Source organism: Bubalus bubalis, chromosome 8 (assembly GCF_019923935.1).
Source record: "Bubalus bubalis isolate 160015118507 breed Murrah chromosome 8, NDDB_SH_1, whole genome shotgun sequence".
Classification (NCBI taxonomy): domain Eukaryota; kingdom Metazoa; phylum Chordata; class Mammalia; order Artiodactyla; family Bovidae; genus Bubalus; species Bubalus bubalis.
In genome coordinates this window covers 118,904,181-118,929,041 of record NC_059164.1, presented here as the reverse complement: position 1 = coordinate 118,929,041, position 24,861 = coordinate 118,904,181, and the positions used below count along the sequence as shown (strand labels likewise).

The following is a 24,861-nucleotide window of genomic DNA, read 5'->3' as shown; positions in this document are numbered from 1 at the left end:
GCATCCCAAGTGGAAGCTGGAAGTCCCAGGGCTGTTAAAACATAAGAAAAACATTCGTGACCTTTATCACCAGCCCGGACCAGCAAATTCAAAAGCTCTGGGGAAGGGCGGAGCCACCAGTATGTCTGTAGCACACTTCCTGTGTAGGAGGCTGGCGTGCAGCCAGCGCTGAAATGAGCAGTGTCTGTGGGTTCAGATTCTGTTGGACCCACAGGCCCTCAGAGGGCGCTCAGGGGAGGCATGGCTGAGGCTGCCCTTGCTCCTGTACCTGCTCAGGCTGCTGGGGCTCCAGGTGCAGGGGGTCTCCGCCCCGCCCTGCCCTGCCCCTGCCCTCACTGCTACTTCTCAGCCCTCAGAAAGAGGTAATTTCCTGTCCTTTGGGAACGCTTCCCACTGGCTCTTCAGTTTCCCAAAGGGAGATTCATCCAGACTGCGGGCTGATGGGGAGGGCACTAATTTTCGTTGCTTTTCCTCGATCTGCCCCTAGGGCTGGGTGGACTTTTCTCTCTCACATATCTGGACACCTGTTCAGTCACGCACTCTCAGTCTCGTCCTCAAACACAGAGTCACTCACACTCCTCTCCCTCCACAGCCCTCCAGCTTGCTCTTGTGTGCTCTGGCCTCCCTTGTGCTCCGGGACAGGCCAGCTCCCCGTTCAGGGCCTTGAACAGGCGTGCCTGGAGCCTTCCTTCTTGCATTCGTATCTCTTCAAACTCAGCTGAGTCTGTCCTTCTGTGAATTCTTTCCCCGTCCCCCTAGTATTATTCTTTTTCTCTGAACTCGGGTAGCATTCAGGTACATCTCATCGTTTTGACAAGTGTCCTGCGAGTAGGTGCTCTGTTACCCCCGAGCTTGCAATCTAGTTTTAGTCCCTCGACATGATCGCCCTTTGGGAGGGCCATTGAGAGTTTCTTTGACCTTCTGATTCAGCAGGATGCCCCAGGTTCATGTTAGCAGTTTTTGCCCCAGACCTAGAATCAGCCATTTCTTCAGAGTCTCCTGTTCCCTTTAGTGGCAGATGCATCTAGAGATCGCCGTCATGGTCTAGGGCGTCCATGGGCTTCCCTCTTAGCTCAGTCGGTAAAGAATCTTCTTGCAAGACAGGAGACCTGGGTTTGCTTCCTGGGTTGGAAAGATCCCCTGGAGGAGGGCATGGCTACCCCCTCCAGTATTCTTGCCTGGAGAATCCCATGGACAGAGGAGCCTGGCAGGCTACGGTCTATGGTGTCGCAAGAGTTGGACACGACTTAGCAACTAAACCACCAGGGAGTCCTGTGGAGGTTAGTTTCTCAGGACTTTATTAAAGTTGTTGCTTTTGAGTTTGGGTTTGTCCAAAGGAATCTTGACCCTTCAGTTCATACTTAGAGCTGCTTCATACTTAGAGCTGCTTACTCCCCAGCTCTGTCACCCCAGTGTGTGTAAGTAATAGAGGTCATACAGTTTCACTCAGCGTCTTCTGCGGTGTAAAGCACAAGTGATTGCATTACGTGCAGTATCCATCTTGACAGGAGAAGCAGTGTTTTAATCAGTACTTTTTACTTGTCCACATCTGTTTAATGGAGTCTCAGCCAACTATATAGAAATTATTCTAAGATAAATACCCACTAGCTGCTGCTGCTGCTGCTGCTAAGTTGCTTTAGTCGTGTCCGACTCTGTGCGACCCCATAGATGGTAGCCCACCAGGCTCCGCTGTCCCTGGGATTCTCCAGGCAAGAACACTGAAGTGGGCTGCCATTTCCTTCTCAAGTGCATGAAAGTGAAAAGTGAAAGTGAAGGCGCTCAGTCGTGTCCTACTCTTTGCGACCCCATGGACTGCAGCCTACCAGGCTCCTCCATCCATGGGATTTTCCAGGCAAGAGTACTGGAGTTGGGTGCCATTGCTTTCTCTGAAATACCCACTAGAAAACGGAGCCAAAAAAATCTAAAAGTTGACTAAATGGATGGAACATATCCCACTAATATCAGGAAAAAAGTGAAAGTGAAAGTCACTCACTCGTGTCCAACTCTTTGCGACCCCATGGACTGTCCAGTCCAGGGAATGCTCCAGGCCAGAATACTGGAGTGGGTAGCTGGTCCCTTCTCCAAATATCAGGAAAATGCTGTTTGAAATAGTGATGGAGTAACCATTCTTTAACTGGCAAATAGACTGATTTTTAACATCTGTGTTTGGTGTGGCTGTAAAGAAAGTACATTTCATACAATTTTGATGGAAATGTAAATTGGTACAATATTAAAGCAATTAGGTAGTGACATGACTTAGCAGCTGAAAACAAGGTAGTGTATATCAGCATAAAAAATGAACATATATCCTTGACAAGAGCTTCAACTTTTTGAATGCTGGTCTCTGTAAGAACATGTGTGTAAAAAGATATTCACTGAATCATTTTGTTGTTCTTCTTCTTCAGTTGCTAAGTCATGTCTGATTCTTTGCAGTCCCATGAACTGCAGCATAGCAGGCTTCCCTGTCCTTCGCTATCTCCCTGAGCTTGCTCAAACTCATGTCCATTGAGTCAGTGATGCCACCCAGCCATCTCATCCTGTCACTCCCTTCTCCTCTTGCCCTCAAACTTTTCCAGCATCGGGATCTTTTTCAGTGAATCAGCTCTTCACATCAGGTGGCCGAAGTATCAGAGCTTCTGCTTCAGCATCAGTCCTTCCAATGAATATTCAGAGTTGATTTCCTTTAGGATGGACTAGTTGGATCTCCTTGCAGTCCAAGGGACTCTCAAGAGTCTTCTCCAACACCACAGTCCAAAAGCAGCAATTCTTTGGCCTTCAGCCTTCTTTATGGTCCAACTCTCACATCCATACATGACTACTGAAAAAACCATAGCTTTGCGTATACAGACCTTGTGAGCAAAGTGATGTCTCTGCTTTTTAATACGCTGGCTAGTTTTTTCATAGCTATTCTTCCAAGGAGCAAGTGTCTTTTAATTTCATGGCTGCAGTCACCATCTGCATTGATTTTGGAGCCCAGGAAAATGAAATCTGACACTGTTTCCACTTTTTCCCCATCTATTTGCCATGAAGTGATGGGACCGGATGCCATGATCTTAGTTTTTTGATTGTTGAATTTTAAGCCAGCTTTTTCACTCTCCTCTTTCATCTTCATCAAGAGGCTCCTTAGTTCCTCCTCACGTTCTGCCATTAAGGTGGTATCATCTGCATATCTGAGATTGTTGATATTTCTCCTTGCAATCTTGATTCTAGCTTGTGATTCATCCAGCCTGGCATTTCCCATGATGTACTCTGCATATAAGTTAGGTAAGCAGGGTGACAATATACAGCTTTGACATACTCCTGTACAGGTTTCTCGCGAGGCAGGTCAGGTGGTCTGGTATTCCCATCTAAGAATATTCCACAGTTTGTTGTGATCCACACAGCCAAAGGCTTTAGCATAGTCAATGAAGCAGAAGTAGATGTTTTTTTAGAATTCCTTTGCTTTTTCAATGATCCAGCATATGTTGGCAATTTGATCTCTGGTTCCTCTCCCTTTTCTAAATCCAGCTTGTACATGTGGAAGTTCTCGGTTCATGTACTGCTGAAGCCTAGCTTGAAGGATTTTGAGCATAATCTTGCTAGCATGTGAAATGAATGCAATTGTAGAGTAATTTGAACATTCTTTGGCATTGCCTTTCTTTGGGATTGGAGTGACAACTGACCTTTTCAAGTCCTGTGGCCACTGCTGAGTTTTCCAAATTTGCTGGTATAATGAGTGTAGCACTTTAACAGCATCATCTTTAAGGATTTGAAATAGCTCAGCTGGAATTCCATCACCTCCACTAGCTTTTTTCATAGTAATGCTTCCTAAGGCCCCCTCAGGATGTCCGGCTCTAGGTGAGTGATCACACCATCGTGGTTATCTGAGTCATGAAGAGCTTTTTTGTGTAGTTCTTCTGTGTATTCTTGCCACCTCTTCTTAATCTCTTCTGCTTCTGTTAGATCCTTGCCATTTTTGTCCTTTGTTGTGCCTGTCTTCGCATGAAATGTTCCCTTGGTATCTCCAATTTTATAAAGAGATCTCTAGTCTTTTCCTTTCTTTTGTTTTCCTCTAACTCTTTGCATTGTTCACTTAGGAGAACTTTCTTATCTCTCCTAGCTGTTCTCTGGAGCTGTGCATTCAGTTGGGTATATCTTTCCCTTTCTCCTTTGCCTTTTGCTTCTCTTCTTTTCTCAGCTATTTGTAAGGCCTCCTCAGACAACCACTTTTCCTTCTTGTGTTTCTTTTTCTTGGGGGTGGTTTTGGTCACACCTCCTGTACCATGTTATGAACCTCCGTCCATAGTTCTTCAGGCACTGTCTCTACCAGGTCTAGTCCCTTGAATCTATTTCTCACTTCTACTGTATAATCATAAGGGATTTGATTTACGTCATACCTGAATGGCCTAGTGGTTTTCCCTACTTTCTTCAGTTTGAGCCTGAATTTTGCAATGAGGAGCTCAGGATCTGAGCCACAGTCGGCTCCCGGTCTTGTTTTTGCTGACTGTTTAGAGCTGCTCCATCTTTGGCTGCAAAGAATATAATCAGTCTGATTTTGGTGTTGACTATCTGGTTATGTAGATGTGTAGAGTCTTCTCTTATGTTGTTGGAAGAGGGTGTTTGCTATGAGCATTACTTACAAAAAGGATAAACTGCAAATATTCTAAGTGCTCATCAGTAGGAGGGTGGGTATATAAATAATTATGATTTTACTGGAGAAAATTATGACATCAAAAAACATAAGAACAGGCAAGCTATCAGTACCAATAAGGGACAACAGCTTTGATATTTTATAAAGTGAAAATCAAGGTATAGGACAGCATTATGTACTGAGTAGCCCATTTCATTTATAAAGAAACAGACTTGTATAATTTGATAATGATAATTAGAAGTAGTTTGCATACTTACTATATTTGCCGTTTTTTTAAAAACAGCTTTTAGAAATTAACTGGACAGGACTGACTAATCTTCTCGACATTCCTGGATTGAAGTAAGTACTCTGTCGTGCCCTGTGGCCAGCTTGCTGATGGCATGTGCGTTGGCGGCGTCATGAGACAGCCCAGCGGCTGAGCGCCGTCTCCCGGGCAGTGTCCGTGCCTTTCAGGCAGGGCGCTCAGGCTCCAGAACCCGAGTTGCGTCTCAGGCTCTGGGTTGCAGCTGCACGCAAGCCCTGTTGGGGCTCATTGGAGCCATTTCATTTGTCATGAGGTGTCTTTCCAGTTTTGGTGTTTTAATATCCCAGAAAAATAAAGAAAAGTTTAAAAAGTTTTCAAGCCCTTTCTGGCTACGTTGAAGCTGTGCTGCCCCATCCCTTCCTGCCTTCTCTGCCTTGACGCGCTCCTCCTGGGCGGGGAGGAGTCAGCCCGGACATGCGGCTGCGGGGTGCGCTGGGAGTCTTTGCTCTTCCGTGTGCTCTAGTGTCTGAACCGTGAGGACTCCTTCCAGACGAGCTGTGAAGCCTTCGGGGCACGTCCCTCCTGTGAGGGCGGTGAGGCTTCCTAGTCAGGCTGCAGGTCGTCTGTCCTCCCAGATGGAAGGCGACAGTGGCAGGCCGTTAGCGCCAGGCAGGGAGCCTGCTTCTGGTTTACCACTGCGCTTGAAGGCGAAAGTGCAGTAAGTGTTGCTACAGTTACGTATTTCCTAGTGGACACTTTGTTAATCTGTGGGGTTCTTTTCCCTATTTTGCTTAGAAAATTGAATTATGAAAGCCTTGGTTCAGTCTGCTTTTTTTTCTATTCCTTTGTATTTATTATCTCCTTGAAGTGGCCATTAGAAAGAATTTTATTTTGTTTCATTATCAGGAAAAAATGAAGACTTTAATAAGCTGAGGCATAGTTGTAATAATAAGACGTTTTTAGGTTTTAGGTACTGTGATTTATTGGATATAGAGAAGTACCGTTATCTTTAAAAGATTCTCGGAAAGGACAGCGTTAAAAGAATTTTGTAAAAGGGTTGGTTAGCATTCTTGCTTTCAAGAACAAACCCAGCTCACTTGGTCTTCATTAAGCGAGTAAAGGTTTTGACAGACAGTCTGTTCTTCCATCCACCAAGCGGGCGGGGAGCGCCTGCTCTGGGCGCTGGGTGTGGCCTGTGGCCCTGTCAGGTGGCCAGACGGGGCTGGACGCTAATGTCCACAGGACGCCTCCTGACCCACGTTTTCTGTGTGTGGCTTTGTTGCCAGGCAGGCTCTTGCTGTGAAGTAGCAGCTTCTGGCTTCTATTCTGTGGTATGCTTAGCAACCTCAGGAGAAGATTCCAGCAAATGTCCCTCTAGTTCCAGCAAAAGTTTCAGAGTTGACCTCTGTTTGTCCACCTTTCCTTGGACAAATTTTCCTGGTTCTGATGATCAGGTCTGGGTCTCATGCCCACACTGAGAGGAGGCAGAGAATGGCTTGAAAAAGTTGCAGTGAAGGACAGGAAGTCCCCCAAAGGAAGGACTCCCGGAGTTGGAGGAAAGGGTGCTGGCCAGTGGCCAAAGCAGCAAGTCCCTGCTGTCCTTTAGTGCAGAAAAGAACGTGGATCCTGCTTGCCTCCCCTCAGCACCGCGACCTGTGCTCGTCAGGCGTCTCCTCTGCAGGTCGCGCTGTGGCGGAGAGAGCCGGTGGGCGGCTCCGGGCCATGAGCCCGCAGCTCTGGAGTCAGTCCCAAACCAGTGGAAAGGGAGAAACGCACGTACACAAGGACACACAGATACACACGTGCAGACACAGCTTCGGTTCATTTCGTGGATTTATATGAAGACAGACTTGGTGTGGCATACCTTCTAGCTGTTGTTCTATATATAGATTTTTATACACATATAAAACATATTCTTATATATTAGGTATATATAGGATTGCATATATTGTTAAGAATATATATGCATATATATTAGAAATACAGGTGGAAACAGGCACACACCATGCAAAAATGAGACCATGGTATAAAAGAAATATAGTAAAATACTCCTTTAAAATTACATATATTTACATATGACATCACTTATATATAATTATGTAAATTTCATGCGATAAAATATATGCATGTGTACTTAACGTAAAACTTGGGCCACTATTTTGTGAAGATTTTATCAGGTAACAGCTGTGGCAGACCTTATCTTGTAAAAGTAAATATTTAATAACTTTGAACCTAACACAATGAAATCTTGCCCCAAGCTTTACTAAATGAACGTCTGCCTGCTCCCTGCATTGACTGCAGAACAGAAGCCGAGGTGTGAGGAGGCGGCAGGACGCCTGAGTCACTTCACGTCACCACGCGTGTTCGCGCTCCCTGCCACTGTTGAGTGAGGAGCCCTAACCCGAGTGTGAGGGGTGAAGGCTGTAGGTGATGCAGGACCGGGTCAGGAAGACCAGGAGGGCGGAAGGCGTGAGGAAGCCGTGCTGTGTGCTGGGCCCTGCCGCGGTCAGGACGGGGGAGTGGCGACTCGGGGGGTGTGCAGCCCGCTAGGGAGCCGTCGGTGGAGGTGCCAGCTGGGCCTTCTGCTGGCAGCACGGGCGTCAGCGGGAGGTGAGGCACAGCCCACCCCCGGGGCAGCGAGCAGGTCCTGAAGCACTTGCGTCAGCAGTGAGGGGTCTTCTGTCTCAGTAGATTTTTCGAAATAAAACTCATGCTTCTGCAGGGAGATTGCCTGGAGTGAGGGTGCTGGGTGCTAAAGCTCTGAGGGACCCCTCCGTCGTCAGCTTGGTGAGCACCAATCCAGTGTCTGCCAGCTTACGCCCTCCGAGTCCCTCTGGAGTGTAGACGCTGGTTAACTGGCCTCTTCACAGAGCAGAGCTGTCTGGGGAGTGTGGTTCCCACGTTGAACTGAGAGGGCTGGCGCTGAGCCTCCACGCCTTGGTTGGCGTTTGGACCCCAGCCTGCAGTGAGGCTCGGTCATCTCTCAGGGCGCGATAGGACTGTCACTGTGTCCCAGGGGATGTTCCGGCTGTGGTTCCTTTACGTCTGCCATGTCCGTAATGCTGACATCTGAGAAGTACTGGCAAGAAGTAAGTTTCTTCTAGGACTCTGCTGTTCTGGCTAAAGGTGCTCTCGCACAGCTGTGCAGCTCAGGTTCTGGGCCCTCAGGAGTGGTGTTGCAGAGACCCCTGACTCTCCACTCACACACATTTACAAAGAATAGACAAAAAGGATATTGAAAGTACATTAGTTTCTTTAGCCCCCACAACTCTATTCCTACTACTGAATTCTCTGTGCAGTGGTGTATACTGTTTCAAATTGATTACAGTATTCAGTACCTAATAAAGTGTAAAGAAGAATGAACTGTAAATTCTTTTACTTCATTAGGAGCTCCGCATATATAACAAGAAAGATGAATTTAATGTAATAAATGTGAGATGAGTAAATGTTTTTTTCATATTCTCTGCATTTTTATGTATGTTTGAAATATTTTATGTTAAAATAAGAAATTTAATTAAATGTATATTCAGTGTTAAATCAGTGATAAAGTTATGTGGAAACAAATGTATGAATGTGATTTAGGACATTAAGAAATGTAGCCAGAATATTACCTCGTGTTCTCAGAATAAATCCCACATAATGGTCACCATAGCAGCATAAATACTGTGTTAGGGGAACTAGCTCTGACCTGTTGGTGGGATATTGTATCATGTTTATGCCAAGTTCACCATTACGGGTGGTAACTAACATGAAGTGTCTGATCATTATTGTTTTTTTTTTAACCTCCCACCTAACAGTGGTTTATCAGATACTATCATTTTGGATATAATATCAAACTATCTGGTGCTTCCCAATCGAATCACCGTCCCTCTTGTCAGCGAAGTTCAAATAGCTCAGCTGCGATTTCCTGTACCAAAGGTAAGCATGTGTTCATTAACACTTAAGATAGACTGAAGGAACTTTTCACGTACATGGGTGCTGAGTCTTCTTGTATTTCTCCTAACAATGACCTTGCCATGTAGATCTTGATGCTGTAAAAGTGGTCTCTCCTGCTCGTCCTTAGGAGGTTGGCTAAGGGCCATTTGGCCTAAAGCTTTCGGAGACTTAAGGGCAGTTCTTAAACCTCAGAGGTGCTCACAGGGATTTAATTCTGCAGAGGTCACTGCAAATTGTAAAGGACAGCTGTGACAACTTACTGCCTCAGAAAGACTTTCTGCTTGTGTGTAAGACGCACGTCTTAGCCTGAGCTGGGAACCTTGTGCCAGGCTCCTGCCAGGCGTGAGGAGCGGTCGTCTGTGGAGTCCTTCAGGGCGGACGTGCCGTGGGTGTTAAGCCCCCCCTACGGAGTGAGCGGGCAGGGCTGGGCTGAGTCACGGCCTGGGGCTTGGCGGCAGCTTCACTCTGGGAGCACATCCCTCAGAGTGTCTTCATCTGCAGGTTGGGGTGGCGCCTCACACAGGGGACCACACATCTTGGAGGCACCTTCATTTGAGTAAAGTAAACAACCTCAGCCCGAGACCACGAGAGCCTGCCGGGCATGGGTGTGGAATCCTGTCTGAGGCCCAGAGCACGTTCTCAGAGGGCTGCTCCTAGTGGTTTGCGTCCCGCCTGTGTGATCTCACTGACCGTGGGCTCCAGAGGTGGAGTGGGCAGCCTGTCACATGGTGTCTGGCCTCAGTTCAGAGTTTGTTTCATGAAGGAGAAGTCGCCAGCCTCCCCCTGCCTGTTACCTTCTAGGAAGCTCGGCCTTAGTGACAGTGCACAGACCAGCAAGCACTCGTGAGCAGCCCTGCTTGTTCAGAGTAGCAGCGCCCAGTCCTCACATCCCAGGTAGTCATACTGCTGGCGTTCAGCAGGTGTGACGGGACACGGCTGAGGTGGGGATGTCTTTCTTCCTTCACTTAGCATCCTCAGCTCGGGGAACGCAGGCCTGCCTTTGCACGTAGGAGTCCTCCTGCTCCTAGGCCATGGGCTCTGTGTTCTCTGAGCACTGGGGACCGTCTGAGCCTGCCCGGATCCACCCTCCATGCCGCTTAAATATGTGGCCACAGTGTCTAAGCATTAGATTGGTGAAAATGTGAACGGGAGGTTGGCTGTTATTTTTATAAGTATCAGTTCAGTTCAGTCACTCAGTCGTGTCCGACTCTTTGCAACCCCATGAACCGCAGCACGCCAGGCCTCCCTGTCCACCAACTACTCCCGGAGTTCACTCAAACTCATGTCCATCGAGTTGGTGATGCCATCCAGACATCTCATCCTCTGTCGTCCCCTTCTCCTCCTGCCCCCAATCCCTCCCAGCATCAGCGTCTTTTCCAATGAGTCAACTCTTTGCATGAGGTGGCCAAAATATTGGAGTTTCAGCTTTAGCATCATTCCTTCCAGTGAACACCCAGGACTGATCTCCTTTAGGATGGACTGGTTGGATCTCCTTGCAGTCCAAGGGACTCTCAAGAGTCTTCTCCAACACCACAGTTCAAAAGCATCAATTCTTCAGCGCTCAACCTTCTTCACAGTCCAACTCTCACATCCATACATGACCACTGGAAAAACCATAGCCTTGACTAGACGGACCTTTGTTGGCAAAGTAATGTCTCTGCTTTTCAATATGCCGTCTAGGTTGGTCATAACTTTCCTTCCAAGAAGTAAGCGTCTTTTAATTTCATGGCTGCAGTCACCATCTGCAGTGATTTTGGAGCCCCCCAAAATAAAGTCTGATACTGTTTCCACTGTTTCCCAACTATTTCCCATGAAGTGATGGGACCGGATGCCATGTCTTCATTTTCTGAATGTTGAGCTTTAAGCCAACTTTTTCACTCTCCTCTTTCACTTTCATCAAGAGGCTTTTGAGTTCCTCTTCACTTTCTGCCCTAAGTGTGGTGTCATATGCATATATTTATCTATAAAAATATGTGTCATCCTGTGCTGATTGGTTCATGAACAGTGCCTGGTAACTTAAAGTGTTTATGGTATAGAATGCTACCCCCTCAAAAGAGAACTTTACCACTTGTGTTTACCTTGAACACAAGGTAAACAAAGGTAAGCACAAGGTAAAGGTGGGCATTTTATCAATTAAGCAACATCTTAGGGAAAGAGAACTGTGTTGTCTGTGAGTGTATGTATCTCAGAGTTTCAGTTTCCTATCCATAAAATAGGTTTAATGACTATTTCATAGGATTATTCTAAAAATGCAGCACAGTGATCGGTGGGTATCAAGGACTTAGGAAGAGTCTGCTGCATCCCGGGGTGCTGGTCTCCACTGCAATTACCGCCCATGGGATTCCTACCAGGACACTGCACTGTTCCGGGCCCACGAGGCCCTGTGTCGCATGCCTCGCTTCTGCCGTCGGCCCTGCCCAGCCGGGGCCCCTCCCTCCCAGGAGGGTCAGCAGCTCATGCTGGCGTCTCCATCTCTGGCCTCTGGTCAGACCCTTGGGCCCCATGGTCTTGCACCTGAGGCACTCGTGTTTGCCTTCTTTGCTCAGGGGAGAGGCTCTGTCTTGTCCCCAAGCCAGCCTCTGCTCCAGGTCTGTGGGTGAACCGGTGAATAGTCTGCTGTGTCTTCTTTCCAGGGTGTCCTGAGGATACATTTTATTGAAGCTCAGGATCTTCAGGGAAAAGACACTTACCTTAAGGGACTTGTCAAGGGGAAATCAGACCCCTATGGAGTGATTCGAGTTGGCAACCAGATCTTCCAAAGCAAGGTCATCAAGGAGAACCTCAGTCCAAAGTGGAATGAGGTGTATGAGGTGAGGGAGTGGTGAGTGCTTGGTGCGAGGTGAGAGGTGGGTGCCGTGAGCCCTTCCCCAGGGTCCACTCTAGCTCCCACCCCCGTGTGGTGGTGGTGTGCTTGTTCAGTGCGCAGTTCTCTTTGCTTTGATTTTCAGTCTTTAAACATACTTCACCTTGTATCCCTGCCTCACACACAATTTTAAACCTTAAGCTATCTCAGTAAATAACTGGCCACTAACACACAGATATACTCCACGATGAGGTTAGTTATGTGCTGTTGTGTGAGTTTGCAGTTAGTGCATCTGGACATCTCTTCGTGTCCCAGGCACAGCCACTCACGTGGGAAGACGCCCTCATGTCCTCACACGAGGGATCTGGCCTTCGGGCTCAGCACTGTAACCAGTGCCTTTTGGGTGTCATGGGGCCGTATTCGTGCACTTGGCCAAGTTGCCCCCAGAGAGTGCCTCTCGGAGTGAGCTGCTGCCTCACAGGGCATGTGGCTTGGAAAGAACTGGAAGAAGGTACACTTTTTACCCCGCCAGCTTCTGGTCCTCCCTGCCCTGTCTGTTGCCGGACCTCCCAACTTCCGAGTGGTGGTGAGGGGCCAGCCCTGCCCGGGGCTGCTGCAGGAGTAGAGAGAGGTCCGCGCCTGTAGCCTGGAAAGGTGGGAGCAAGCTCGGTGCCATGTGCCAGGGGAGTTCCCAGGGGCTTCTGCCGTCAGCTGTGTCTCAGGTCTGATAGTGGGGCCTGGGCGCGGAGCAGCCGCTGGCGCCGATGTCAGCTGCGGCTACGACTCAGAACAGACGCTCGTAAGGGTGAGACAGCCATGCACTGGTACCTTCCAGGCTCTGGTCTATGAACATCCCGGACAGGAATTGGAGATCGAGCTCTTTGACGAAGACCCAGACAAGGATGACTTCCTCGGAAGGTAAGTCCTCCGTGACTGAGGGTGTGGACTCTTCCTCTTTGATAGTCATTCTTAAACTTGTAACATCAGACCAGGTTTATTACATGTTACATGTGTGTTAAAATGGCTTTTTGATGCTAGGTTTGTTTCACCTTAGACCTCTTAAAACATGTTTTTTGTTCCTAAAACAAGTTTTACATTTAAGTAAGACAAGGAAAGCTAAGTTAAACAAAGCTTGAAATTCACTTTCTTGGCTGTGCTGCCCCATTTAAGTGCTCAGCCACCAGCTGCAGCCCCGCACGCAGCCCAGCTCCCCAGCCTTGCACCCAGCAGGCCGCTGGGCTCCAGGCTCTAGAAACAGGTTTGTGAACTTCTGATTTGTTATTGGCCTGTGGGGGTGGAGATAGATAGTAATTTACATTGTGCCTATATATTGGTAAAATAAATACTGACTTGTTTACTTAAATTGAACGTGTACAGCTGAAAAAATATGAACTATCAAAAAACACACTTTAGCCTATATAACTGAATTTCTTGTGGCAAAAAAGATAGAAGGGTAAATGACACTGATCAGCTCTGGTTTCATCAAGGATGGCCTGTGGGTTAGGCTGTGACCTCAGAATTCGTTTGTGAGACCCTTTATCGAAGAACAACCAAAAGGTTGTAGGCAAGGCAACGAACAGATGAGATTTGCAGTAACGCCTCTGTTAGATTCCGGTGTCAGGGGCTGAGTCCGGGGGCTGGCTGGGCCCCGGGAGTCTGTAGTGGAGCAGGGGACCCGGGGCCGTGCGGGGCAGCGCGCAGGGACAGAGAGGAGGGGCTGCGGAAGACGGGCGTGCGATCGTCCCGCCCTGCTCGGCTCTGGCTCCTGCCGCCTCACGCTTCCCAGCAGAGCAGGACTATTGAGGGAAATGGGACGGGCTGTTCGGGGTCGTTCCAGGCACGAGGCACGGCCCTAGAGGTGCCGGTCAGAGCTGAGGAAGCAGGGCTAGAAAGGTGGTCAGCGCCTGATTCAGCACACCTAGACGGAGCCCCATCCGGAGCAGCGGGTGTGGCTCAGAGAGAGCATGTCCCACCCACCCTGGTCGAATGCGTCTGCCCCGCACACCCTGGGCTCCCCTGTAGACACGCCCACCCTGCCCCAGGGCTCCCCTGTAGACCTGCCCGCCCCGCCCCGGAGCTCCCCTGTAGACATGCTCACATGCCCGGGGCGCCTCCAGACCACTCACTGCCTGTGGGGAGGACCAGCGTTCCCATCCCTGACCTCAGCCGTGCCGTGCTGCGTGTTCCCTGCTCACTTCACACCTGGGTGGAAGCTTGAGGAAGCTTGGAGGATGAAGCTTGTTTCCTGATAAACTGTAGCATTCTGTTGCTTTTCTGGAGTACTTTTTCATAGAGTAATGCTTAAGTTTATTTCAGTTTTCAGAAGTGGTTTTCTGTGTTCTAAAGTTGTTGTATTGTTATTTCTATAGTCTTATGATTGATCTTATTGAAGTTGAAAAGGAGCGCCTTTTAGATGAAGTAAGTTTCCTTTGAGTATTGTTCTATTCCGTGAGTGTTGATGGCGAGTACCCACTGCCACCATCCCTGGTGGTCTGAGAACTTAACAGCCGCTCACAGACGCTGAGAACGTAGGCCTTCCAGTCCCAGCGAAGTGAAAATAAGTCAGCACCTGCCAGAAGCACAAAATCCTCAAGGATACACACACACACACCCACTTTGTTTCAGGCAGGCATGGTCTGCTTCGGAGTCAGGGCAGAGTCTGGTAGAAGCTCCCGAGAATCGGGCATTAAAAGGTAGTTGGGAGTCATAGCAGAGCGGCGCAGTGCAGTTGATGAGACATTGTCCCAGGAAAGACACCCACAAACGCATCATGAACTGACAGCCACAGACGCTGCTTCAAGCAAGATGCTGCTATCAGAATAAAAAGGATAAGGAAGGAAGTTTGTGATGGCTGCTAAAAGATGGGTAAGACTTGGATAAGTAAGGCGCAGTTAAGCAAATCTCTGTTGAGAACTCTTCTCAGCTGCACACAGCACACCCTAGACAGGCGTCTGCAGTTTGTCCTACCATCGCGTGTGCTGTGTGCTTCGTCGGGCCCACCAGACACGCCCTGCACTTGGACGTCTCTCCTAACGCCGAGTGTTTGAGCGCCGTCCTCATTTAACAGCTTGATGGCTTTTAAGCTGAAACGAGTGTGAACCAATTATTGTTATACAGTCATGAGGAAAAGCACACTTGTTAGCATGTCTGATACTGAAATTCAGTACTTGGGATCAACATTATATTTTTTCTTGGCCCCTAAATGCTATGGATGTCCATACATAGAATCTTGGTAGCGCTGGGTGGTACGAGAGGACGTTTGAGTCCTTGCATGTCACACAGGGATGGCACTGGGAGTCAGTGAGTTAACACACAGAGCGGCCCCTGCTGTCAGTTTCTGGGGCCAGCAGCTCCTTCTCAGGCCTGGAGCTAAAAGTGTCAGGACTCGGGCCTTCTGGGTTTGTAGAGACTGCTCAGCTCATGTGTCTGATCAGGAGGGCTTTGGCTGACCGGTCTCACTTTCTCCGCAGTGGTTCACCCTGGATGAGGTGCCCAGAGGGAAGCTGCACTTGAAGCTGGAGTGGCTCACACTCATGCCCGACGCGTCGAACCTTGAGCAGGTGCTGGAGGGGCCCCACGGCAGCCCGCAGTCCTGGGCACTAAGAGTGGTGCCTGAAACTGTGCTGCTGCTCCCTTACAAACTCGGATCGGTAACGTGACTCTCATGCTGTGAGTCACCGAGGTGGCATCGGCACAGATTAGAGCCAGCGGGAGTTTACAGGCATCCGCAGGCTCTCGGAGGTCTCAGGGCTCGTGCTTGGGTGCCCTGCAGGGACTTGGGGAGCCTCAGGTCACCTGAGCACTTTGATCTGAGTGGAACCTTGTTGTGTTCATTCTCTGTACTGCGTGTATGGGATGCTTAGTTCCCCATCTCCCTTGTTTTCTTGAGCAGTGTAGGCATAATTAGATAGAAACAGGAAGCTTGGAAACCCACCTGCTGAGGCTTTTCCCTTTCTCTGTAGGTGCTGACAGACATCAGAGCTGACAAAGACCAAGCCAATGACGGGCTGTCCTCCTCACTGCTCATCTTGTACTTGGACTCGGCCCGGAACCTTCCGGTAGGTGCTGGTTTCTGGCAGCGGCTCCTGCTGGGTTTAGCCGTGTGCTCTGCGTGTGTTGCTGTGCTTTCCCTACCCTGCAGCCCGGGAGAGCAGCGGTGGAGGGGATGCAGGTGCACTCCCTTCATGGATGTAGTGTTACGTCCCCACCTTACTGGCTTACCCAGGGTGATCAGAACTAGCTGACGTGTTTTAGCACACAGGAAAAGAAGGACTTAGTAGTTAGGAAAGAAAATACCCTGTGGAGAAGTGCTAATTACTGAAATTCATGCCCGAAGATGAAAATCGAATCCCTTTGGCATCCCCCCGGCCGTGGCATGGCGGGGTGAGGGGCCGCATGGGCGCAGGGATGCCCTGCGCACGGCTTCTGGCCCCAGGCTCGCACCGCGGAGGACAGTTTCACAGGCGGTGGCAGCGCTCGGAGAGGAGGCGGCGAGCCAGCCCTGCTGCGGCGCTGCCTCCACGCTGAGGGCACTGGCTTGTCATCAGAGTTCACCGTTGCGACAGCATGTTTTAGAGCCCGTCTACCTGTTCAACAGATGGCCTGTCTGCTCCATTTCATCGTGTTGGAGGCCAGTTTTGTTAAAGACTGCTGTCTCCAGAGGCAGGGTGTTTCCTCCTGAGATGACATGATACTCAGTGCCCAGTCACCTGAGTGCCCGTGTGTGCCCCCGGGTGCACCCTTGTTGTGGGTGGCGCCTAGGTGTCCCGCCTGACCGTGCTCACACCACCCTGTCCCTTTACCTCATGAAATGCACACCCTAATTCTGTTCAGCACCTCTCCAGGGTTTAAATGGTACATTACTTGGGTTTTGCTCAAAAGCAAACTCAATGTATTTTGTGCATCTCTGTTTTATTTAAAATTTTTAACAATTAAAATTTGATTGATCATCTGTATTTTTCATTTTGCAAAGATGTTAACTGAACTGTGTTTATGAATGTGTATAATTGTACCCTTTCTTTCAGTGAAGATTTAACCTTTCTGCAGAATGACTTGTACGGTAGAACTTTTTGTTTTTAACCACAATTTAAGTTTTAAAGTCTTTTATAATGCCTGATGGGAGTGAGTTTGTTGTATATTTTAGAACAGAGGAAAGTGGTGGTGAATTGGCTTCTCTTGAGAGCTGTGTGTTTTGTCACATTAAATTAAATTAAAACGGAATGATGTCACGTAAGCAAGGGACAGAAAGAAAAGTGAGCGTATTAACCTGCTATGGAAAGGGCACTTTGTGCATGAAGTGTGCTCTGGCCGTCAGAGGCAGAGGACCCTGAGCAGACCCTCAGCCCAGGGCCTGCTGGGACGGGAGTGTGCGGCGTCCCCGCGTCTCCGTGCGGCTCTCTGACTCTGCCTGCTGCATCGTGGGTCAGTGCTTCCGTGCCTCCATTGACCACAATCCACCATTCTTTGCTTTCTCCTCCCATTTCCACTTTCCCAAGAGTATCTACGAGGGAAACTTTGGGTGTGGCTACTTAAAAGAGAGGCGAGCGTCGGGACTAGTGTTTTGTGAAAATACTGCCTCAGTCTATAGAGCACTATTTGTGAGTTCTCAGCGTTCCTCCTTCTTGTGTTTGGTGGAGACTGCTAGAATGTGGACTGGAGACTAATGCCGTCTGTCAGTGCCGGAATGACGTGCATGCCTTCAGTCTTGCATGATTTCAGTTCCTGTGAGTGTTGCTTTCGTGCCTGTTTTGTGAAACGTAACTCTGCTTTAACTAACATTGGTGACTGCATCTGATACCGAGGTGGACCAGCCGGATGAGCCATGGAGGAGCCTTGGGCTCTGACGCTGCTCCTGGCCCTGAAATTTTTTTTTAAAAAAATCATCTGAGGAAACAGTGAAACCATAATGATTAAAATGGATTTTCTTACGGTTCATCTCAATGTGAGATGTAAATATTTCTTTGCAAGCTTTCAGAAATCTTCCTTAAATCTGCTTTCTCCTCCTGACCAGACACAAGGGGTATCAGAGCCTGGCTTTCCATAAAGTCCCCGAGGCCCCGGGAACAGTGGGTGAGACAGAAACTCACTGCTGCCTGAAGATGTGCCTTCTCCCCCGTGTACCCGGAGCTCCTAGGGGGAAGAAGTGTATGTTGACTTTGCGATTCGCTGCTTTTAAGGAGCTTCAAGAATTCCTGGGGTGGGTAGTTCCTGGCCTGTATCTGGGAAGTGGTTTTCATGCCTGTGTTTCCTGAGTCCGTGCTCTGGAGCCTGATTCCTGGCACTGTTTTGGTCCTTTTAGCAGAGTTATTTTCACTTGCTTTGGGCTCAGAGGAAGCCAATGGCTTAGTCCTTAGTCTAGAAACTAATTATTGATTTAATTCAATAACTAGTGAGATTCCTTAAAGCTCATTTGTTTCATTTTCACTTGTTTTCATTTTTATTTCAGCATGCATACTCAGTTTATTCTTATTTTTAAAACGAAGGGGCGGGGAGCAAAACTGAAAGAAGCAGCATTTTGTCCCATTTGATGGGTGAAGACAGTCAAGCCAAACGAGGGGCAGGTGGGCTGCTGTCTCCTGCAGCACCCGCCCCCGAGCAGCTGTTGGGGGGTCAGGAGGAGGCAGTTGTGCCTCTGGCTGCTGCTTCTGGTCACTCCCAGGAGTGTCCCAGTGGGGCCTGTGCTGGAAGCTGCTGCCTGTGCCAGCCAAGCTGGCTGTATAGTTACTGTTTTCTGTGACTGCTCCTTTTATAGGAAGTGCTTCTGCCCTTGTGTCGGGATTTTTTTAATTGCTTTGTTATATTTAGCTAAGGTGTTGATTGATCCAAACTACCTTTCCTCCTGAGTTATCAAAACCACATACTCGGCTTGGATTCAAATATAGGTGTCACCAAAAAGTCCTGCAAACGAATCTGGATAGATTGATCTCTTCCCCCTCTGGTTTTCAGTATGTTGTGGATCTGTCCCTATGTCAGCTGTCCCCAAAGGCTGAGCCTGTTGCTATTTCCAGCGGAGGTTTTGGGCGGCTGCCAGCCCCACACCCTGGTACCTTCTGCTGCTCGAAAACGCTCCTCCTGTCCAGCCCCGTGAGTGTGCTCTCACCCCCGGTCCCGTCTGGAAACCTCAGCACACGGACCTTGCTCCCCAGCTGGAAAGGGCCTCTTTATCCTGTGGCCTCAGTACTTGGACCTTCTCCTCTGGCCAGAGGAACAAGAGGGTGTTTTCTGACCCCCAGAGGCCTCTGTGACCACATGCATCTCCGGAGCACTTTCCAAGGGCTCTGCGTGCAGAGCTCATTGCGTCTCGGGCCAGTGGAATCCCTCCTTAGATGAGGTGCTGAGATTAGAGACCAGGGTTGCCTCTAGGAATCCGCAGAGCCAGGATGATCTGAACTCAGCCGTGTGACCCAGAGCCCAGTTTTCCACCCTCCTGTCTAGTCCATCCTCATATAAAGTGAACTTGTTACCACTTCAGTAAGTCTGTGAGTTCATAGTGCTGTCTATGGAGTCCATCTGAGAGGAGTGTTGTTCGCACTGACGCCCACTCCATCCGTAGAGATCCTGGCTGTGACGTGGAGCCCTTGGGCGAGGTGCTCCTCCACACTCTGTTAAAAGTAATTTCAGCTCTCGCTTGGAAACAGCGCAGGTGACTATTGGTGGTGAGTCGCCCCAGTGCCGGCAGTGCAGTGACGTCCAGAGGCTTCACGCTGGGCCCCCACCGAGCTCTGTCCACCTGCTCTGTCACACCCCTGGCCTGGGCAGCCTCCCACGCCCTCACATGGCTCCTCTTGCTCGCTTAGCCCACACCAGAGCCTCTCTCCTTGCATCACGTCAGCTGGTGCACGCTGGAATAACACGCATGCAGTAAGGTCACGTCTGTAGAGAGGGAGCTAGCTGTAGGGCGGGTTCTCAATGTCTGCACTCAGCTCTCCTCAACCTCAGGGCTGCAGTTCCCAGCCCGGCCCAGCCCTGCCCCAAGGGCATCTGCTGGACTCAATGTTCCAGGGTGCTTCATAAAGAATAACACTCAATTTGACGTTAATTCCAACTCAGGTGATAAAATCTTTCATCTTAAATGTTAATCCTCAAAGGATCTTGCAAAACAACTCTATCTTGACTTTTTGAGGGCAATAAAGTAATGAGTTTTTAAAATCAAAAAAAGTAGGACATAAAACCCGTAATAATAATAATAGAATAGTACAACTTTAAAGCGAGGGGGAGCTTTTGAGATGATCTGATCCGCTTCTGCATTGTATGCTTGTAGAAGAGTGGGGGACGAGGTAGATCAGGTCCCATCTTTGCTGTGATTTTTTTTCATGAGAAGATAAAGTTCAGAAGGAAGAAAGGTAGCATTTGCTCTTCCAGGATATGATTGGCTTGAGAGCAGTTGGGACGTCTCTGGCCCATTGATTTGTACTTTAGATGAAACCTTCAGCTTAATTATGGTTGAAACTTTACGATTTTTTTCAAGGGACAAATCCTAGGGTTTGTTCAAGCTAAGGATAGCAAACAGAACCCTTTCCTCGGGTGTCATTTTTGGATTTTTCAAATCCCAAAGACAAGAGGGATGGGAGGAAAAGAACAGTGATGTAAAGGCTGATCTGCTTTGATATTTACAGATTAAAGGTTTAGTCTAAGAAAATCTTGGGCATAAAGAATACTTTTACAGCTAATATTTACTGTTTCTTTGTGTAATTCTTGGTGGGTTTTGTTTAAAAAATTTTTTGTTCTCATAAGTTTTCATGTCATTAACCTTAACATAAACTCCTCATTGCATGTTTATTAACCCTTGGTATATTCATTTTCTTCTGACTTGAAAGAGTAACCCATTAGAATTTAACCCTGATGTCTTGAAGAAGGCTGCAATTCAGAAAGCTTTAAAGGTAAACTAATAGTTTTCCCTTCGAAAGTTGATGAAAACGTATTGAAAGAGATGATGCTTTAACCCATATAGGTTTATTGACAGATTCTTCACAAAGTAATAGAGTCATAATTACTTGTTTAGTTGAAGAGAGGCTACTTTTATTGTTAAAGAATTTAGTAGTTAGAAGAATTTAAATCAACTCTGATGATAAATTTGTAAGATATCAATGTGGTAAATTAGACTTTTGTCCTGTTGGCCTTAGGCAGCAGTATCTAAGGTGCTTTTAAATCATCTGTACTTGAATTGGATTTGAGTTTGTGAAAATGGTGATATAGAAGTTCTGTTGAAAATCATAACCAATTTTTAGACTATGATTAAAATGTGTGCCCAGTGCACCGTGACTTCCCATTAAAAAATCACCTCTTCCAATATGCTGCATCAGGGCCGTCTCTGAGTCGGCGACCGCGGGCTTTTGGTGCTGCTCGTTTGGGTGACAGATCTTTCAAGAAGCTTTAAATTTCATTAAATGAGGTATATTGAAAACTAAGCTCCACTTCTTAAAACGACATGAGCATGTATTTTCTGGCTAAATTAAAAATGTTTAATTTTTTTTTTTTCTGATTTCTTTGAGGCCTTATTTTAAGCTTAAATATTTAGGGGAATGCGTGAGGAGTTCAGTGTAGTTCTTTTAATTCTATGCAAAGGAATCAATCAACAGTGGGTTTTGATCAGTTTCATCCAGAAGAATCAGTTAAACTTCAAAAGAGGAAGACTAGCATTCTGCTCTGATACGGGACTTAGAAAGCCCGTAGCACACCCCACTGGGGAGGGGAGGTGGCTCTCCTGTGGAGTGCTAGTTGGTTAGCGGGGTAGTTCCTCACCAGAACGCCGGGAGGGAACGTCTCCACAGCCTTGGCTCACCGCTTCTTTGGTAAGGGAAGATTATTGACCCGCAGAGCGTGATGGCTAGGATGAAGGCTCTCCAGTTAGACTAGACTGTCTGGGCTTGAACCCCTGCACAGCCAACGGCTCATCAGTGGGCCCCGCAGTAGGCAGCAGAGGCCTCCCTGCTTTGTTCCTCAGAGTGGAGGTGACGTCCTCATCCCTGTGGGAGTGCTGAGTCTGTTAATGAGATCGTGCATTTAAAGTGCCCAGTGTAGCTAGCAGAATACGTATATTTTTAATTGTTATTGTGTTATCTTATTTAAGCCTAACAACTTGGTTCTGGAAATGATTTTACACCCATGAAAACTGAGGTTCAAATAAATAAAATACACGTAGATCTTAGTAATCAAGTAGAGAAAAGCTAAGATTTAAATTCAAGACAGTCTGACTTTAAAAGTTCCTATTTTCATTATACCCTGTGTGTCTGTCTTGTGCTGAAGCATTTTGAATATTGCGTCCTGATAGAAGACTTAGTCACTGATTTAACCTTGTTTCATAGCATCCAGAATATCATCCATTTCAGGATAGTCAGCCCTCGGTATCCGCGGATTTTGTATCCACGAGTTCAGTCTAGGATCAAAAATACCCTGGAAAAATCTACAGAAAGCTCCAAATAGCAGCATTTACATTGTGTTTACAGCTATTTATGTAGCATTTACACACTTTATTAGGTATTACATATAATCTGGAGATGACATAAATTATACAGAGGATAATACTAGGTCGTTTTATAAGTGAAATTTGAGCATCATTGGATTTGGCATCCTGACGGGGTCTTGGAACCAACCCCATGGCAGATACCAAGGGATAACTCTACACCATTATTTTATATACGACTGAGAAAGAAAGCATGGGCTTCCTTGCTGGCCCAGTGGTAAAAACCCACTTGCCAACACAGGAGACTGTAGTTTGATTCCCTGGGTCAGGAAGATCCCCTGGAGAAGGAAATGGCAACCCATTCCAGTATTCCTGCCTGGAAAATCCCATGGACAGAGGAGCCTGGCAGGCTACAGTCCATGGGGTTGCAAATGAGTCTGACACGACTTGGTAACTAAATAACAAAAACAACAAAGAAAGAAAATAAGGTGCCAGTTAAGGTTTGATAGCATTTATTTTACACTTACTGAAAGAATTTTAATACTTAGGATAAACATTTTTTAGGATGCCATTCACACACACACATAAAAGGAAAATATAAGCAAAATAAATTGGGGAAGGCAGAGATAGCTACCACTCTGCTATAGTCTGCCCCAAAGCAGGCACTTAAAGTCATCCATTATAAATTTCATTTTGTTTTCAGAGATGTTAGAAAGTTTAGACAAGGGGCTGGGGGAATGTATTTAAATAGATAAGCTACAGTAAATAGGAACGAATGGCTACTTTTTAGAGATTAATTAAATGTATAAAGTTAGCTTCTGTATCAGAGACGCAAAAGTAGCAGTAGCTTAAGTGAGCCAGAAGTGTATTTCCCTTGGATGCCACCGAATGCTGACTTGCAGTTTGTGGTGCTCCATGCCTCCAGCCAAAAGGGGCGCAGAACAAAGGCGAGAGGCTAGATCATTATGGGCCACACCTACCACAAGGGAGGCTCAGACAGAATCCAGGTCACACAGGATGTGTGCTCAGCCACAGCCCCAGGGCGCTCACGTTAAGGGAAGAAGGAGAAGTGGATTTAGGGGGAAATAAGTATTCTCCTGCAGTAGTCTGTAGCCTTGGGTTTTTTTTAACAGTGTTTATTTCATTTTGCAGAATTAATTCACATCAAAAAGATGAACCAGAAACTAGATTATCACAGTAGGTTTGGGCTAGAAATATTTTATTCCAATAATCATAAATTTGACACCTCTGTCATTGCTGCAGTTTGAGGATTGACTCTAAAATTATTTAACTTAAAAACATTTTGTGACTTTCTTCTAATTAATTTCCACTAACACAAATATTTAACTGCATCTTCTTGTGGGGCTAAGTTATAAATAAACCTCATATATGTTGCATTTTACTGTGTTTTCTTCTATCAGCTATCTGTACTAAAGTATGCTGCTTACCATTTTAACTTATTCCTGAATTTTTCTCATTGCATTTTATCTGCTTAAATGCAATTTAGATTGATGTCTATTCTTCCAGTCAAAATTACTTAGCAGCTGGTAAGCAAGATTTGATGATTGCTACATGTTCAAGCAGAAGATACTAAATTAAAAATGTAAAAACATGCCTCTGACACCTTAGTATTTTTAAGATTCCAACCACAAAAACTGTTCTGAATCACAGGCTCTCACATTTGTCCTTCCTGTGCTTTTCTCTTTCCATTTGTTTCACTTTATTCAGTTTGTTACCTGAGTTTTCAGAGCGGGAATTAACATGAAAGATTTTCAGAAGATTCCATTTTTCCAGGGTTGCTTGCTTTAAACGTAAAATACCTTAATGTTTTAAAATTGTTTGCAAATACAAGTTTCATTGATTTATGTAGATACAATTATGGCTTTGGGGTGTGCTTAGCAATTAATTGTTTTCCACTGAAATCGTGTCTAGATACTCCCTGTAGCTGAAGTATCAGAAATAAATAGAAATGACTGTTAACATAAGCAGTGATTCCATTTCTAGTAATCCCCATTTCAAGACATGTTTATTGATTTTATCTATTTTTTCTTTTTGGATAGTCTGGGAAGAAAATAAACAGCAATCCAAATCCTCTTGTGCAAATGTCAGTCGGTCACAAGGCCCAGGAGAGCAAGGTAAGGTGGTGACGCTGTGACTGGCCCCTGTGACCCAGCTGCCACAGGCACCGGGGAAGGGAGGGAGGGGGCGGGTATTGAGACTGTTGACTTCCATGTCTTTGTTTTGCATTCTCAAATCAATCATTTGATAATGAGCTACTTAATTTGGAATAAAATATATTCACTTAAAAATAGCATGAAAAAGACATGAATTTGTTAATTATGCTTTTGCTTGATTTCATGGGTAGATGACATGGGACAAATTTCTAAGTTTCCTTTGAATGCACTATTAATACTTTGTTTAAAAGACAACGGTGTACTTAAAATTCAAGAAATGCGAATTGAATAGAAGACATTGCTGTTGCTATAACATGTGCTACTTTCAGGAAACATTTTGGGAATTCCTCCCTTTTTTTGACTGCTAACCATTAATTTAAGAAACTTCTGACAAGCAGCACTCCACAGGCCAGGGGAGTAGGGGCTGTCCATGCAGATGACATGCTGTGGCGGGGCAGGGACCTGGGCTGGCAGCTGCTGGCAGTCATCCCCCTGCCACACGGCAGCTCACGTAGTTGATGCCTAGCAGCACAGCCCAGCTGGAGAAGGGGTAGGCTACCCACTCCAGTGTTCTTGCCTGAAGAATCCCCAAGGACAGAGGAGACTGTCAGGCTACAGTCCATGGGATCGCAAAGAGTCAGACACGGCTAAGCACAGCACAGCCCAGAAAAC

At 47.0% G+C, this 24,861-nt stretch overlaps 1 protein-coding gene across 9 annotated transcripts in view; it reads left to right on the top strand.

The window, feature by feature from the left end:
* Positions 1 to 24,861, top strand: part of ESYT2 (extended synaptotagmin 2) — a 79,185-nt gene that overhangs the window by 43,528 nt on the left and 10,796 nt on the right. For 5 of the 9 annotated variants that reach the window (XM_044947131.2, XM_044947128.2, XM_044947135.2 and 2 more), the window contains 9 exons: positions 4,914 to 4,969; positions 8,672 to 8,792; positions 11,444 to 11,620; positions 12,449 to 12,531; positions 13,983 to 14,031; positions 15,084 to 15,173; positions 15,576 to 15,671; positions 17,109 to 17,210; positions 24,076 to 24,150. In XM_044947131.2, the coding sequence (XP_044803066.1) occupies positions 4,914 to 4,969; positions 8,672 to 8,792; positions 11,444 to 11,620; positions 12,449 to 12,531; positions 13,983 to 14,031; positions 15,084 to 15,173; positions 15,576 to 15,671; positions 17,109 to 17,210; positions 24,076 to 24,150 (849 nt within the window). Of the gene's footprint in view, positions 1 to 4,913; positions 4,970 to 8,671; positions 8,793 to 11,443; positions 11,621 to 12,448; positions 12,532 to 13,982; positions 14,032 to 15,083; positions 15,174 to 15,575; positions 15,672 to 17,108; positions 17,211 to 20,429; positions 20,493 to 24,075; positions 24,151 to 24,861 lie in introns of all 9 variants that reach the window. The other 4 variants (XM_044947129.2, XM_044947133.2, XM_044947130.2 and 1 more) reach the window with 2 other exon arrangements.